The sequence below is a fragment of the Scyliorhinus canicula genome, chromosome 24, assembly GCF_902713615.1.
Source record: "Scyliorhinus canicula chromosome 24, sScyCan1.1, whole genome shotgun sequence".
Classification (NCBI taxonomy): domain Eukaryota; kingdom Metazoa; phylum Chordata; class Chondrichthyes; order Carcharhiniformes; family Scyliorhinidae; genus Scyliorhinus; species Scyliorhinus canicula.
The window spans coordinates 22,410,988-22,427,572 of NC_052169.1; the positions used below are offsets into that span (position 1 = coordinate 22,410,988).

The following is a 16,585-nucleotide window of genomic DNA, read 5'->3' on the forward strand; positions in this document are numbered from 1 at the left end:
GTGAAGCCATTGTGCTATCCACAATGCTACCGTGCTGCCCATATGTCTTTCCAATGACCATTTGAATGCGTTTAGTGTTGGCGAGTCCACCACCGTTGCAGGCAGGGCATTCCACGCCCTTACTCTCTGAGTAAAGAACCTACCTCTGACATCTGTCCTGTATCTATCTCCCCTCAATTTAAAGCTATGTCCCCTCGTGCTGGACATCACCATCCGAGGAGAAAGACTCTCACTGTCCACCCTATCTAGTCCTCTGATCATCTTGTATGCCTCAATTATGCCTCTTAACCTTCTTCTCTCTAAAGAAAACAGCCTCAAGTCCTTCAACCTTTCCTCATATGATCTTCCCTCCATACCAGGCAACATCCTGGTAAATCTCCTCTGCACCCTTTCCAATGCTTCCACATCCTTCCTGTAATGCGGTGACCAGAACTGCACGGAAAAAGCCCGGAGTGATTCCCGCCCGTTTTCCGGCTGGCGTGGGGACTTTGTCCCCAGAAGGGAGAATCCCACTCTAGAAATCTAATGACGAAACCAGTGTTGGTAGTCGTAAAAAAATCTGGTTCGGTAATGCTCTTAAGGGAAGGAAATCTGCCGTCCTTACCTGGTCTGGCCCTACATGTGACTCCAGATCCACATCTTAACTGCTCCCTCAAGGGTAATTTTTTCAAAAAATTGTTCATGAGAGTGGCGCCAGCATTTATTGCCCATCCCTAAATGCCCTTAAGGGGGCAGTTCGGTGTCAACCACATTGCTGTGGGTCTGGAGTCACATGTAGGCCAGACCAGGTAAAGACGGCAGATTTCCTCCCCTAAAGGACATTAGTGAACCAGATGGGTTTTTACGACATGGTCATCATCAGACCTTTAATTCCAGATTTTTTATTTGAACCTGGGGTCGCCAGATCATTACCCTGAGTCTCTGGTTTACTAGTTCAGTGATAATCCCACTACACCATTGCTTCTCCCTAATTAGGGATGGGCAATAAATGCTGGCACAGCCTGCGACGCCCAGACACAAACAAATTTTAAAAAAAGGTCCATGTCTAAACACACACTGCTGGGTGGGACGTTACTCGGCAACAGGGTCAGTTGGGAGTTCAGAGTGAGCTATTCTGACAGTCAGCCGCTTTCTGACTGGCGGCTATCAGACCTCCACCACTCCGTCCATCTTATTTTCTTTTTTGACGGTTTTCTGCACACGCCGTTGGGTAACGACCCTGGAAACCTTAATTGTCCGTGCGGGTGAAAACTGAAGGGGTTCCTGAGCAAACTCCCCAGCATCTCATGACCGAGAGTCAATAATTCTGCAGTAATTGATCTCCAGGGCAACGTAGAGAGCAATCCTGCAGGAGAATTACTAGGACATGAACAAGATTCCCCCCTTTGTTCCCTGTCGTTCGTCTTTCCTTGAATGGTGTAAGGAAAAATGTTGGGGATGCTGGGGGAGGAGGAATCCATCAACTGGAGTTGAGAGTTATCCAGTCAGCCAGCAAGGAGCCTAATTGCTTCTCAATTGAAGTTCTGAGGAAGGGTATGCTGGCAGACCAAGGGTGGGGGAGGGGCAGTTGGCGACAGGACTTCATCAGGCGAAACCACCAGGGATCCTAGTGTGGTAATCTAATCAGGGCCTAGTTTTAAGGCCGATTAAATGGGATGTCCTAAATTAAAGAATTGGCCATTTTAAAATCATCCTGCAGTCAAACCTCAGGAAGGCTGTTGGAACCCAGGCTTGACCAAAGTCAAATATACAACGAACGGGTAAGCTGCCAGAACATGTCTGGGCGTGTCCCATTCAATCACCCTACAAAGATCATCGCACTCTACTGAGACCCTGCAGAAGATCATCGTACCCCATGCAGAGGTCTATTGTCCGTAGCCTAGATCGAGCCAGACTCTCCGTCACCGAGTGTGCCGACTGTTACCTGATATGGGAACAGGTCATGTACAGCCCACGCCACCAGAGATGGGCCACCTGGGAAGGGCTCAGGCGGCCTGTCAAACGGTCATCAACCGGGCCATTGGTTGCTGAGACCCCCCCCCCCCTCCCTCCCTCCCTCCCTCCCTCCCCCCCGAGACCTCATTGACCAGAAGCCAGAGAAGTTTCTGGAAAGGTAGGGAGAGAGGGAGGTAAAGGTAGGTATCTCAGAGGCACCAGCAGCAAAGACTCGGCTTGTGAGGTGACCCTGGCCAGACCAGGAGGAAGCAAGGAAGAGACCGTCAGCGAGAATCATCTTCGCCAAGATAAACCAGAGAGACTCAGGGATCGGATCTACAACTTACCAAACCACCTTTACAGGGAGTATAGTCGAATCCTGGGTGTTTCTTGTATGTATAGTGGGTAATTTACGGGTGAACTCTATTTAATAAAATGTATCTGCGTCCGTACTTTATTCTCCTCATAAATGAAGCCACCTGGGTAAACTTTGATTAAGGAGCTGGTTGAGGTATCTCAATTGGACAGATACATTAGCCTGGCTGGGTGACCATGGGACACAATAACATGGTGCCCACCGATTGGCTCACCACCAGGCACCGTTGCCGATAGCTGGCCTTCTTGCCAATGATGACTGAATTTCTATTCTCCGTCGCCAGGTCCATGCATGTTTTATTTTTAAATTTTGAGTACCCAATTTAATTTTTTCCAATTAAGGGGCAATTTAGCGTGGCCAATCCACCCACCCTGCAGATCTTTGGGCTGTGGGGGCGAAACCCACGCAAACACGGGGAGAATGTGCAGCATGGGCAGCACGGTAGCATTGTGGATAGCACAAATGCTTCACAGCTCCAGGGTCCCAGGTTCGTTTCCCGGCTGGGTCACTGTCTGTGCAGAGTCTGCACATCCTCCCCGTGTGTGCGTGGGTTTCCTCCGGGTGCTCCGGTTTCCTCCCACAGTCCAAAGATGTGCAGGTTAGGTGGATTGGCCATGATAAATTGCCCATAATGTCCAAAAATTGTCCTTAGTGTTGGGTGGGGTTACTGGGTTATGGGGATAGGGTGCAGGTGTTCACCTTGGGTAGGGTGCTCTTTCCAAGAGCTGGTGCAGACTCGATGGGCCGAATGGCCTCCTTCTGCACTGTAAATTCTAATGTGCAAACTCCACATGGACAGTGACCCGGGGCCGGGATCGAATCTGTGACCTCGGCGCCGTGAGGCAGCAGTGCTAACCACTGTGCCACCGTGCTGCCCTTGGGCATGCATGTTCAATTTGTCTGGCTCATTGGTTATGTGTGATCGGAGTCTAGATTCTGGGGTTTGTCCCGGTCTCACTACTCTACCTGCGCAGACAAAGTAACGCCAAAGTACGAGATAGTTCCTGCCCCAGATGATATAAAACCTGATTAGCTGAGAGGAGGGATCAGCAGGAAAGCTGCGATCAGATTGGAGATGCATGTAATGACATCACTATTCCAGACCAGAAGGAGATGATTGGATAACAGTTCTGTCAATCACAAACTGAAGCCTCATCGCTGTAAATGACCATAACCCAGTAACCCCACCCAACACTAAGGGCAATTTTGGACACTAAGGGCAATTTATCATGGCCAATCCACCTAACCCGCACATCTTTGGACTGTGGGAGGAAACCGGAGAACCCGGAGGAAACCCACGCACACACGGGGAGAACGTGCAGACTCCGCACAGACAGGGACCCAAGCCGGGACTCAAACCTGGGACCCTGGAGCTGTGAAGCAATTGTGCTAACCACAATGCTACCGTGCTGCCCCTGTAGACTATTTGCTACAGTGCATGGTGATTTTTTAAATAGACTGTGGACTGTTCGCTATAGTACCCAGTGATTCTTTAAATATACTCTGTATACTGTTCGCTATAGTACCCGGTGATTCTTTAAATAGATTCTGTATACTGTTTGCTACTGTGCATGGTGATTCTTTAAATAGACTCTGTAAACTGTTTGCTACTGTGCATGGTGATTCTTTAAATAGACTCTGTAGACTGTTTGCTACAGTGCATGGTGATTCTTTAAATAGACTGTGGACTATTCGTTATAGTGCATGGTGATTCTTTAAATAGACTCTGTAAACTGTTTGCTACTGGGCATGGTGATTCTTTAAATAGACTCTGTAGACTGTTTGCTACAGTGCATGGTGATTCTTTAAATAGACTCTGTAGACTGTTTGCTACAGTGCATGGTGATTCTTTAAATAGACTCTGTAGACTGTTTGCTACAGTGCATGGTGATTCTTTAAATAGACTCTGTAGACTGTTTGCTACAGTGCATGGTGATTCTTTAAATAGACTCTGTAGACTGTTTGCTACAGTGCATGGTGATTCTTTAAATAGACTCTGTAAACTGTTTGCTACTGGGCATGGTGATTCTTTAAATAAACTCTGTAGACTGTTTGCTACAGTGCATGGTGATTCTTCAAATAGACTCTGTAAACTGTTTGCTACTGGGCATGGTGATTCTTTAAATAGACTCTGTAGACTGTTTGCTACAGTGCATGGTGATTCTTTAAATAGACTCTGTAAACTGTTTGCTACTGGGCATGGTGATTCTTTAAATAGACTCTGTAGACTGTTTGCTACAGTGCATGGTGATTCTTTAAATAGACTCTGTAGACTGTTTGCTACAGTGCATGGTGATTCTTTAAATAGACTCTGTAGACTGTTGGCTATACTGCCTGGTGATTCTTTAAATAGACTCTGTAGATGTTTGCTACTGGGCATGGTGATTCTTTAAATAGACTCTGTAGACTGTTTGCTACAGTGCATGGTGATTCTTTAAATAGACTGTGGACTGTTCGCTATAGTGCATGGTGATTCTTTAAACAGACTCTGTAGACTGTTTGCTATACTGCCCGGTGATCCTTTAAATAGACTCTGTAGACTGTTGGCTATACTGCTTGGTGATTCTTTAAATAGACTCTGTAGACTGTTTGCTACAGTGCATGGTGATTCTTTAAATAGACTGTGGACTGTTCGCTATAGTGCATGGTGATTCTTTAAATAGACTCTGTAGACTGTTTGCTGCAGTGCATGGTGATTCTTTAAATAGACTCTGTAGACTGTTTGCTATACTGCCCGGTGATTCTTTAAATAGACTCTGTAGATGTTTGCTATAGTGCATGGTGATCCTTTAAATAGACTCTGTAGACTGTTGGCTATACTGCCTGGTGATTCTTTAAATAGACTCTGTAGACTGTTTGCTGTAGCTCACTGTTGAAACAGATTCTTTTCTGAGTAAATAGACTGCCCTGTGAGCCCTGCTGTAAGTCCCACACTGCCTCAGGCTCCGGGGCTAACACAATGCTGTCACTTGACAGTCTATTCCAATTCCTCTGGAAAATGGTGTACTCCATCAGTAAATGAAAAACAGGTTGAAACAAGTACTGAAGCCGCAAAATATATTATTTAATTGACAAAGCCAAAAATACTTAATTCGACAAAATGTTAGTCTGTCCCCTGTGAAACCAGTTGGCACTGAATTGGCAGCTCTGGCAGAGAGAGTACCCTTTATATTCGGGACCCTAGACTGGCAGCAGGTCCTACAACAGGAAAATCTGTGCAGAGGCGCCTGCCATTCATTTGCCCATAACTTTACAATGCTGCCCTCTGCTGGCACAGTCGGGTATGAGTCTCTCTCCTCCCTGAGTCACAGGAGTCCCGACCTAGAGACGTGAGCACATAATCCAGTCCGTCACTCCCCGTGCAGCACTGAAGGACGGCTGAAATTTTGCCGGTGCTGGGATTTGGATGAGACGTTGAACCGAGGCTCCGTCTGCCTTCCCCGGTAGAAGGGGAAGGCCGGGGAGGGGGGGGGGGGGGGTGGTGTGGGGGGGGGGGGGGGGGGGGGGTGGAGTTCTCCACGGTCTAATCCTCCTTGCCAACATGACAAAAGAACACCTTGCGCTGTTTTGGGGGATCTTGCTGCGTTACGTTTCCTACATTCCAACAGTGACTAGATTAGACTTCAAAGAGGTAGTCAACTGGTTGGACGGTGGCTTGGGGCATTCTGTGGCTGGGGAAGGCGCTATATAAATGCAGGCCTTTCTTGAGGCACCTGGAAAGCAAGGCAGAAAACTCAGGGACCGAGGTATTTGGGCACGGAACCCGGACAAAGAAATACCATCCAATTTCCTGTGGTTGTGCCTGCTTTCCGTTGCTATTCAGAGGCCAAACAGAGAGCAATCATCTCTGTAGACAAAGGTTTCGGCCAATTCAGGTTCTATTATCCAGGTGACAGTCAGGGAATGGCTCCCCGCTTGCTCCCCAATGGTGCAGATGCACTCACCTCATTGGCCTCCCCCTGCAGCCACAGAAAGGAATGTCCAGAGATACCCACAGCACTCCCTGACCCAGCCACCAGAGGGTGCAGTCACGTACCCCGCAGTGTGCATCAACGTCAACCATCTCTGCACATGGCCGCCCTCCTGTGACCGTGGTTCTACTTATAGAGATAGTCTGCTTCTAGAAAAGTCTGCCCAGGCAGAATACCATGTCAGTCCCCTGGGAAGATAGTTATTGGGAGGTTACACCTGTGGGAAACATTGGGAAGCAAAGAAGTATTGAATCAGTGACAAAAATCTGGGCAACAAGTTGTGAAGAAAACGCCGAGTCCCCTTTAAGAGTAAGGGTCCAATCAGCTGATTGGTGAGGGGGCACTTGTTTAATGTAAGCTCAAAGTGAATGAAGTCATCCTTTATAAAAAAACATTTAGAGAATTTTCGGAAATGGGAAGAGAAGGGGATTAAGACGCTAAAAGATTTGATTCTTGGGGGTCGGTTTTCAGAATTGAAGGAGCTGGAAGCGAAGTATGGGCTGGAGCAGGGGGAAATGTTTAGATACATGCAGGTTCGAGATTTTGCCAGAAAGGAGATACAGAGCTTCCCGGAGGAGCTGGCCTCCACATTGCTGGAGGAGGTGCTGACGACAGGGGGACTGGAGAAGGGGGTAGTGTCGGCGGTTTACGGAGCTATTTTGGAAGAGGAGAAGGCACCATTGGAAGGGATCAAAGCAAAATGGGAGGAGGAGTTGGAGAGGATATGGAGGAGGGGTTCTGGTGTGAGGTGCTCCGGGGAGTGAATGCCCCCACCTCGTGCGCGAGGTTGGGGCTGATACAGCTGAAGGTGGTGTACAGAGCGCACAACACGAGGGCGAGGATGAGCCGGCTCTTTGAGGGAGTAGAAGATGTGTATGAAAGTTGCGGGGGGGGGGGGGAGAGGGGGGGGGGGGGGGGGGGGCTAATCACGTTCGTATGTATTGGTCCTGTCCAAAGCTAGAGGATTACAGGAAGGAGGTGTTTAGGGTAATCTCTAACGTGGTGCACGTGAAACTGGACCCAGGCCCCCGGGAGGCCATATTCAGGGCGTCGGACCAGCCGGGGTTGGAAACGGGTGCGGAGGCAGATGTCGTAGCCTTCGCCTCGTTGATCGCCCGAAGGCAGATCCTGATGGGTTGGAGAGCAGCCTCTCCATCCTGTGGCCTGGCGTGGCGGGGGGGGGGGCCTGTTGGAATTCTTGACTCTCGAGAAGGTTAAGTTTGAACTGAGGGGAAGGATGGAGGGGTTCTACAATTCATGGGCGTTATTCATTGTGCACTTTCAAGAACTGGATAACATCAAACATTAGTTGGAGGGGTGGGTGGGAGAGTTGGGGGGAGGGGGGCTGTGTGTGTTTATGGTGACTATGGGTGATTCCTGATTCCTTTTTGTCATTTGTTTATGTGAACATGCGGGTTAATGTCCGGGGTTTGGTGGGAGGATGGGATCGTTGTTATTGATATGGGGATCGACATATTTGTTACTGATTATTGTTTATAGTTGGTGGGTGTAAATTTGGGAGAAAATGTTAAAAAGGAGGCGAATAAAAATAAATAAAATAAATTTAGAGTACTCAATTTTTTCTAATTAAGGGGCAATTCAGCGTGGCCAATCACCCTACCCTGCACATGTTTGAGTTGTGGGGGTGAGACCCACGCAGACACGGGGAGAATGTGGAAACTCCACACGGACAGTGACCCAGGGCTGGGATCGAACCTGGGTGCTCAGCGCCATGAGGCAGCAGTGCTAACCATTGCACCACCACCATGCCACTGAATGAAGTCATCCTTTAAGATCATGGCTGATCGGACTGTCGCCTTAACTTCCTGTCTGCCACCCATCACCCTTGACTCGCTTGACTATCAAAAACTGGAAAACCCAGCGCAACCAAGGGCAATAAATACTGGTCTAGCCTGGGAAAACTCTTTGGCATGGGCTCGATGGGCTGAACGGCCTCTTATGACTCCATGAGGTAATCCAGGCTAACTGTGGTAATGTCACAATCTTTAGGCAAAACAATACAAAAACATTTCAGTAAATCAGGTGTGGAGGGACAATCTGCACTTGCAACTTCGTACATGTAACAGGGCCCACAGTTCCAGTTCTCTCCCTTTGGAGAATCTTCACATTTCAGAATGCATAATTCATCGTATTAAGAAGCAAATGTTTGTTTGGCTTGTAGACGTTATCATCACAACAAAGGGGAAAGGCATGATTTATACTGTGCAGACACTGCTGTTGTACAGACCACAGCAGTCGTATAAAAATGTCACACTCTGATTGACGCTTGACCATTCGCCAGTGAAAGAAACAGTTCCGTTTCCAATGGTTACCACACTGTGGAAAGAAAGGGAGGGTCAGTATTGATAGTGAACGGCGGCAGGCCCATCGAGTCTGCAGCCCTTGGAAAGAGCACCCCACTTAAGCCCATACCTCCACCCTATCCCCGGAACACCACCCCACCTTTTTGGACACGAAGGGACAATTTAGCATGGCCAATCCACCTAACCCGCACATCTTTGGACTGTGGGAGGAAACCGGAGCACCCGGAGGAAACCCACGCACACACGGGGAGAACGTGCAGACTCCGCACAGACAGTGACCCAAGTCAGGAATCGAACCTGGGACCCTGGAGCTGTGCAGAAACTGTGCTGACCACTGTGCTACCGTGCTGCCCAATATTGGCAATGGGTTCAGGCCTGTAACATGTGAGGCTGGAGGTTGCTATGGAGGCTGATTGAAGGGCACACATTGTGCATGTTTTATACAGTTCTGGATTTAAATATAATAACATGGCTTTCTGCTTCTGTAACCCTGGGGAGAAGCATAAATAAGCTATCAATGCTTTAGCAGCACCCAAGGTCTGGTGGTGCAATGGGTTAGCAAGCCCTGCCTCTGAGCCACAAGATCCAGGTTTGAGTCCCACCCCAGGACTTGACGGCCAAGGAAGGTGCGCTCGTAATGTGGCCAAACAGGTTGAGTGTCAACCAGCAAAACCCTTCCAAACACGGCAATGGCTGGCGGTATGAGCGGGAGACACTCCTGGTCGGCCACTCTTGATGTGGAGTGTGGGGCCCGCCCAGGCCCCTGCTGACAGACTAGTGACCTGGTCCGGGAATTACCCGCTATGGAAACGGACTCACGGTGCACAGCCACATACGGGTAGGGAATTGGAATTCAGCACCACTTCGGCAATTTGGAACAAGTGGATGTTTTAGAATGAAAGCAGAATTGGGGATTAAGATAGATCCAGGTCATTCTCAGATCCAGCTGCCTTGACAGGTGGCGTACCTTGGAACACAGAACAAAAAGGTATCACTGGGGTGTTAAGCTAAATAAATCCCCAAGTTCAGTTTCTACTCTGCTGACAGTGCCAGGTTGTGAAGGCTGCCCCCCCATTCAATGGCATTACCCTTGTTGAAACTCCTTTAACCTTTCCCCATAAGACAACCCACCCATAAGACATAGGAGCTGAATTAGGCCCATCGAGTCTGCTCCGCCATTCAATCATGGCTGATATATTTCTCATCCCCATTCTCCTGCCTTCTCCCCATAACCCCTGATCCCCTAATTGAGAACCTATCTATCTCTGTCTTAAAGACACTCAGTGATTTGGCCTCCACAGCCTTCTGCGGCAAAGAGTTCCACAGATTCACCACCCTCTGGCTGAAGAAATTCCTCCTCATCTCTGTTTTAAAGTTTTGTCCCTTTAGTCTGAGATGGTGTCGTCTGGTTCTGGTTTTTCCTACAAGTGGAACCATCCTCTCCACGGCCACTCTATCCAGGCCTCGCAGTATCCTGTAAGTTTCAATAAGATCCCCCCTCATCCTTCTAAACTCCAACAAGACCCAGAGTCGTAAACCGTTCCTCATCGACAAGCTCTTCGTGGATCATTCTTGTGAACCTCCTCTGGACCCTTTCCAAGGCCAGCACATCCTTCCTTAGATACGGGGCCCAAAACTGTTCATAATACTCCAAATGGGGTCCGACCACAGCCTTATACAGCCTCAGAAGTACATCCCTGCTCTTGTATTCCAGCCCTCTCGACATGAATGCCAACATTGCATTTGCCTTCCTAACTGCCGACTGAACCTGCACGTTAGCCTTAAGAGAATCGTGAACATGGACTCACAAGTCCCTTTGTGCTTCTGATTTCATAAGCACCTTCTCATTTAGTAAATAGTCTATGCCTAAATTCCTCTTTTCAAAGTGCATAACCTCACACTTTTCCACATTGTATTCCATCTGCCACTTCATTGCCCACTCTCCTAGCTTGTCCAAATCCTTCTGCAGCCCCCTTGCTTTCTCAATACTACCTGCCACTCTACAGATCTTTGTATCATCTGCAAACTTAGCAACAGTGCCTTCAGTTCCTTCTTCCAGATCATTAATGTATATTGTGAAAAGTTGTGGTCCCAGCACAGAGCCCTGAGGCACACCACTAGTCACCGGCTGTCATCCTGAAAACGTCCCCTTTATCCCCACTCTCTGCCTCCTGCCAGTCAGCCAATCCTCTATCCGTGCCAGGATCTTACCCTGAACACCATGGGCTCTGAACTGTGGCAAGTAACTCACCTCCTGACTCCCCAAAGCCTGTCCACCACCTAGAAGGCACAAATCAGGCGTGTGATGGAATACTCTCCACTTGCAGCTCGAAGAACATTCAACACCATCCAGGACAAAACAGCGCCTCTTGATTGGCACCCTACCCACGACCAACGCACAGCAGCATCCGTGTGCACCATCTACAAGATTCACTGCAAGAACTCACCAGGGCTCCTTCGGCAGCACCTTCCAAATTCACGACCTCTACGACCCAGAAGGACAAGGGGAACAGATATCTGGGAACACCACCTGCTGGAGGTTCCTGATGCACGATCAATTGAACAAAGACTAGAGTTGGGTACAACTGAGGCTTTATTGCTCTAAGATGTGTGGCCTCCCACAGCAGCTGGCGAAATGGCTGCTGCATGGAGGACACACACATTTATACTCCTCCTACTGGGCGGAGCCAGCAGGCAGGGGCTACCGTTGAACCTGTAGTACAAGTCCTACCTTACATCACCTAATACAGATGTAACAGCGGTTTACCACATTCACCCCCTGTTAAAATTGAGTCTGGCGGGGGTGGTGGAGAACTATATACAGCAATGAATTTATATTTACAATATTCGAGAGCAAAAAAAATGTCTTTTGAAGTCCAGTGGATCAGTTAGAGGTTTAACCGGTCCGGGGCCTTGATGTTCCGCTGGGAGTGATGTAGTGGTGGCAGCGATGTCGATGCTGGCCTGATGTTCGGTGACTCCGGGAGCATGCCGAAATCCTCTTCATCATCGGGCGTGGGCAGGGGAAGGACGGATGGTCCTGGTGGGGTTGATGCTGGGAGCGCCGGGGGAGGGGAGGGTGGCGCCGGGCCGGAGGGGTGTGTATGTGTGGAACCTGTTGGTGCCAGGTCCCTGAGGGAGACAGTATCCTGGCGGCCATCGGGGTACGCCACGTAGGCATACTGGGGGTTGGTATGGAGCAATTGCACCCTCTCCACCAACGGGTCCGCCTTGTGGAGTCGGACGTGCCTACGGAGCAGGACTGGTTCTGGAGCTGCGAGCCAAGTCGGGAGCGACACCCCAGATGTGGACTTCCTGGGGAAGGCAAAGAGACGTTCAAGGGATGTGTTGTTAGTGGCGGTGCAAATAGTGACCGAATGGAGCATCAGGGAGGACCTCCTGCCAGTGAGAGGACCGTAGAGCCAATTGGACGGCCCTCCATACTGTCCCGTTCTCCCTCTCTACCTGCCCGTTCCCCCGGGGGTTGTAGCTGGTCGTCCTGCTAGAGGCGATACCCCTGCTGAGCAGGAACTGACGCAGCTCATCGCTCATGAATGAGGATCCCCGGTCGCTGTGGATGTAGTCGGGGAAACCGAACAGAGCGAAGGTTGTGTTGAGGGCTTTGATGATGGTGGCAGACATCATGTCGGGTCATGGGATGGCGAAGGGGAACCTGGAGTACTCATCGACCATATGTCGATATACGTGTATCGGTCGGTGGAGGGGAGGGGCCCTTCGAAATCCACGCTGAGGCGTTCAAAGGGGCAGGAGGCCTTCACCAGGCACACACGGTCCGGCCGGTAGAAGTGCGACTTGCACTCCACACAGACCTGGCAATCTCTGGTGACTGTCCGTACTTCCTTGACGGAGTAGGGTAGATTACGGGCCTTGATAAAATGGAACAACCGTGTGACTCCCGGGTGACAAAGGCTGCCGTGCAGGGCCCGGAGTCGGTCTACTTGTGCGCTGGCACATGTACCCCGGGATAGGGTGCGGGAGAAGAATGCCACGGGTCTGCCTGCCTGATTGAGGGTGGCGGCTAGGACAACGTCTGATGCGTCGCTCTCTACTTGGAAGGGCAGCGTCTCGTCTACTGCGTGCATCCCGGCGATATCGACTCTGATACGGGCGAAGGCCTGTTGTGCCTCGGTCGTCAGGGGAAAAGTGGGTGGACTGTATAAGTGGGCGGGCCTTGTCCGCATAGTTTGGGACCCACTGGGCGTAATATGAGAAGAACCCCAGGCAGCATTTGAGGGCCTTGGGGCAGTGGGGAAGGGGGAGCTCCATGAGGGGGCGCATGCGGTCGGGATCGGGCCCCAGAACTCCATTCTGGACCACATAGCCGAGGATGGCTAAGCGGGTCGTGCTAAACGCACTTTTCCTGGTTGTAGGTGAGGTTTAGGAGAGTGACGGTGTGAAGAAATTTGACAAGGTTGGCGTCGTGGTCCTGCTGATCGTGGCCGCAGATGGTGACGTTGACTTGGTACGGAAACGTGGCTCGCAAACCATAGCGGTCGACTATTCGGTCCATCTCCCTTTGGAAGACCGAGACACCGTTAGTGACGCCGAAGGGAACCCTGAGGAAGTGATAGAGGCGACCGTCTGCCTCGAAGGCCGTGTGTAGACGGTCCGATTTATGAATGGGGAGCTGGTGGTAGGTGGATTTGAGGTCTACAGTTGAGCAGACCCGGTACTGCGCAATCTGATTGACCATATCAGATATGCGTGGGAGGGGGCACGCGTCGAGCTGCGTGTACCGATTGATGGTCTGGCTGTAGTCCATGACCATTCTGTGTTTCTCCCCAGTTTTAACTACCACTTGGGCTCTCCAGGGGCTGTTGCTGGCCTCGATGATGCCTTCCACGAAGCAGCCGCTGGACCTCGGACCTGATGAAGGCCTTGTCCTGGGCGCTGTGCCCTCTGCTCGTGGTGGCGACGGGTTTGCAATCCGCGGTTAGATTTGCGAAGAGGGAAGGTGGATCGACCTTTAGGGTTGCGAGGCCGCACACAGTGAGGGGTGGTAGCGGCCTGTCGAATTTTAGGGCTAGGCTCTGGAGGTTGCACTGGAAGTCCAGGCCTAGTAGTAGGGCAGCGCAGAGGTTGGGGAGGACGTAGAGGCGGAAGCTGCTGAATTCTACGCCCTGGACCGTGAGTGTGACCGTACAGTACCCCGGATCGCCACGGAATGGGATCCAGAGGCCAGGGAGATTCTTTGGTTGGCGGGGTGTATCGCGAGGGAGCAGCGCAGCAGCGCCTTACCGTATCCGGGTGGATGAAGCTTTCGGTACTCCCGGAGTCCAGCAGGCAAGAGGTCACGTGGCCGTTGATTTTCACGCTGGTCGATGCGGTGGCCAGGTTGTGCGGACGACTCTGGTCGATTGTCACTGAGGCGAGTCGTGGTCGGTCGTCGCTGACGTCGGATGATGGGGAGCCTGGGGCGCCCAGGTCCTCAATGCTGTCGGTCTCCATGTGCCGTGGGGAAGATAAGGTGGTGGCGTCGGAAGATCTTGAGGGGGACAAAATGGAGGCGCCCATGGGCCGCACGTTGCGGGGGTTGGACAAGGTGGCGGCGCCCATGGGGCACACGTGGTCTGAGGGGGGGGGAAGATGCCGGCGCCCACTGGCCGCCCATGGCCCGGGGAGGTTAAGATGGCGGCGCCCATTGTGCGTAGACTAGGGGGAGTGGGGGCAACAGCGGCGAATGCACGGGCCTGGCACACCGTGGCAAAGCGCCCCTTTTTACAGCAAGCTTTACAAAGGGCAGTGCGGGCCGGGCAGCGTTGGTGGGGGTGTTTCTGCTGACTGCAAAAATAGCATCGGGGGCCCCCGGGGTGTGACGGCTGGCGCGCGGCGCAGGTGAATTGGCTGGGTAAGGCCGTCTGTGGGGCCACAATGCGTAAGAGGGGTGGGCTGCGCAGCTGGGGGTGTCGGCCTGAATGTTACGCAAGGCGACCGTCATGGAGAGCGCTAGCTTCTTTCCCTCAGCTAGGCCGAGCGTGGCCCCCTCTAACAGTCTTTGGCGTATGAGGTCCGACCCAATCCCTGTAACGAACGCGTCCCACAGAAGGAGGTTTGAATGTTTCGTGTCCGTAACGGCCTGACAGTCACAGTCCCGGACGAGTGGGATTAGGGCCCACCAGAAGTCTTCGATGGACTCACCAGGGAGTTGAGAGCGAGTGGCGAGTACGTGCCTGGCAAAGAGCGTGTTCGTCTTCTGTGTGTAGTTTTCTTTGAGAAGCGTCATGGCTTCGGCGTAGTTCGGGGCGTCCTGGATCAGCGGGAAAACGTTGGAGCACAACCTTGAGTACCTTCCGAGCCTCCGTGATAGCGCTGGGCGCCGAGTTGATATAGACCTCGAAACAAGCTAGCCAGTGATTAAAGCCCTTTTTGGCATCGCTTGATTGCGGATCCAGCTGCAGGCGATCCGGTTTGATCCGGAGGTCCATTTTTAGAAAATCTTAGAGCAATAAATTGATGCACGATCAATTGAACAAAGACTAAGGTTGGACACAACTGAGCCTTTATTGCAGTAAGATGTGTGGCGTCCCACAGCAGCTGGCGAAATGGCTGCTGAATGGAGGACACACATATTTATACTCCGCCTACTGGGCGGAGCCAGCAGGCAGGGACTACCGGCGAACCTGTAGTACAGGTCCTACCTTACATCACCTAATACAGGTGTAACAGTGGGTTACCACAGTTCCTCTCCAAGCCATTCACCATCCTGGCCTGGAAATATATTGCCGTTCCCTCACTGTCACAGGTCAAATTGCTGAAACTTCCTCCCTAATGCACTGCGTCGGTTCAAGACGACAGTTCGTTGCAAGGACAGCTGGGAGTGGGCAATAAATGCTGGCCCAGCCAGTGACACTCACACCCTGCAAAGGAATTTGATAAAAAGCAGGACTATCAACCAATCGGACTCAAGGGAATCGGGAGGGAAAGAGCCAACTTATGACCCCTCCCCGCCCCTCCCCCCAAGCTCCCTTCAAGGTTGACCAAGGAAGCGGGTGAAAGTGCTCTCCGCGAACCTCAATGTGGAAGAGAACGGAGCTTGGAGGTAAAATGGGCGTTTGATTTGCTATCAGCTGTTTCCGCGGTACCTGCGGAGATCAATTTCACCTCCTGGATTTGGCATCAAACAGCGGAGAAACTGACCTGCCGTAGAGAGTGTTGCAGCAGGTGAGGAGGTCGCCGCTGGTCCCATTGAAGGAGCTGCCGTTGAGGAAACTCACACAATCCACAAATTCCCTGGGCACAAAGAGAATCCCTGAGGCACAGAAAATAAACGTGAGAGCACGGCGGCGATCAGAGCGTCATTGTACGGGACAGTTGGCTCGCGTTTTAGTGAGGGGGAGAGGCTGCGCGACGGAAGAGTTTGGCACTGCGTACCTGCGACACACGCGTTCACCAGCGACGTGAAGAATCCTGTAAACAGAGCGTGTATGACAACTTCCGCCATGTCACTCTTACGCATTGGAGCAATACTAGCTGTCGAGAGAGAGAGAGAGAGAGAAATTCCGCATTTATATTTGCCTCCTCCAAAACCTCAGGCCATCCCAAAAGTGCTTCACAACCGATGAGCATTCAGTTACATTTAGCGATGATACTGACCGGATGATCTGTTGGAAGGTGGGTGGGGAGGGGGGCGGGCGGGGGGTGGCGAAGGGAGGGGGTGGAGATTTTCAGCAGGATCTCCCGGCCCTGTCGAAAGCCAATGAAAATGAAAATGAAAAATGAAAATCGCTTATTGTCACGAGTAGGCTTCAATGAAGTTACTGTGAAAAGCCCCTAGTCGCCACATTCCGGCGCCTGTTCGGGGAGGCTGGTACGGGAATCGAACCGTGCTGCTGGCCTGCTTGGTCTGCTTTAAAAGCCAGCGATTTAGCTCAGTGAGCTAAACCAACCCCTAGGGTCAATGGACTATTGACCCAGCCCACCGCACCCCACCGTGGCTGAGACCCGCCCCGCCAGGGACG

The 16,585-nt window shown here is 51.4% G+C and overlaps 1 protein-coding gene across 7 annotated transcripts in view; it reads right to left on the minus strand.

Annotated features, from left to right (window-relative positions):
• Positions 1-7,965: 7,965 nt before the first annotated feature.
• Positions 7,966-16,585, minus strand: part of slc28a1 (solute carrier family 28 member 1) — a 74,964-nt gene continuing 66,344 nt past the window's right edge. For all 7 annotated transcript variants that reach the window (XM_038784501.1, XM_038784502.1, XM_038784496.1 and 4 more), the window contains 3 exons: positions 15,999-16,097; positions 15,765-15,876; positions 7,966-8,619 (listed from right to left, as the gene is read on the minus strand). In XM_038784501.1, coding sequence (XP_038640429.1) covers positions 8,499-8,619; positions 15,765-15,876; positions 15,999-16,097 — 332 coding nt within the window. In that variant the 3' untranslated portion in view covers positions 7,966-8,498. The remainder of the gene's footprint in view (positions 8,620-15,764; positions 15,877-15,998; positions 16,098-16,585) is intronic.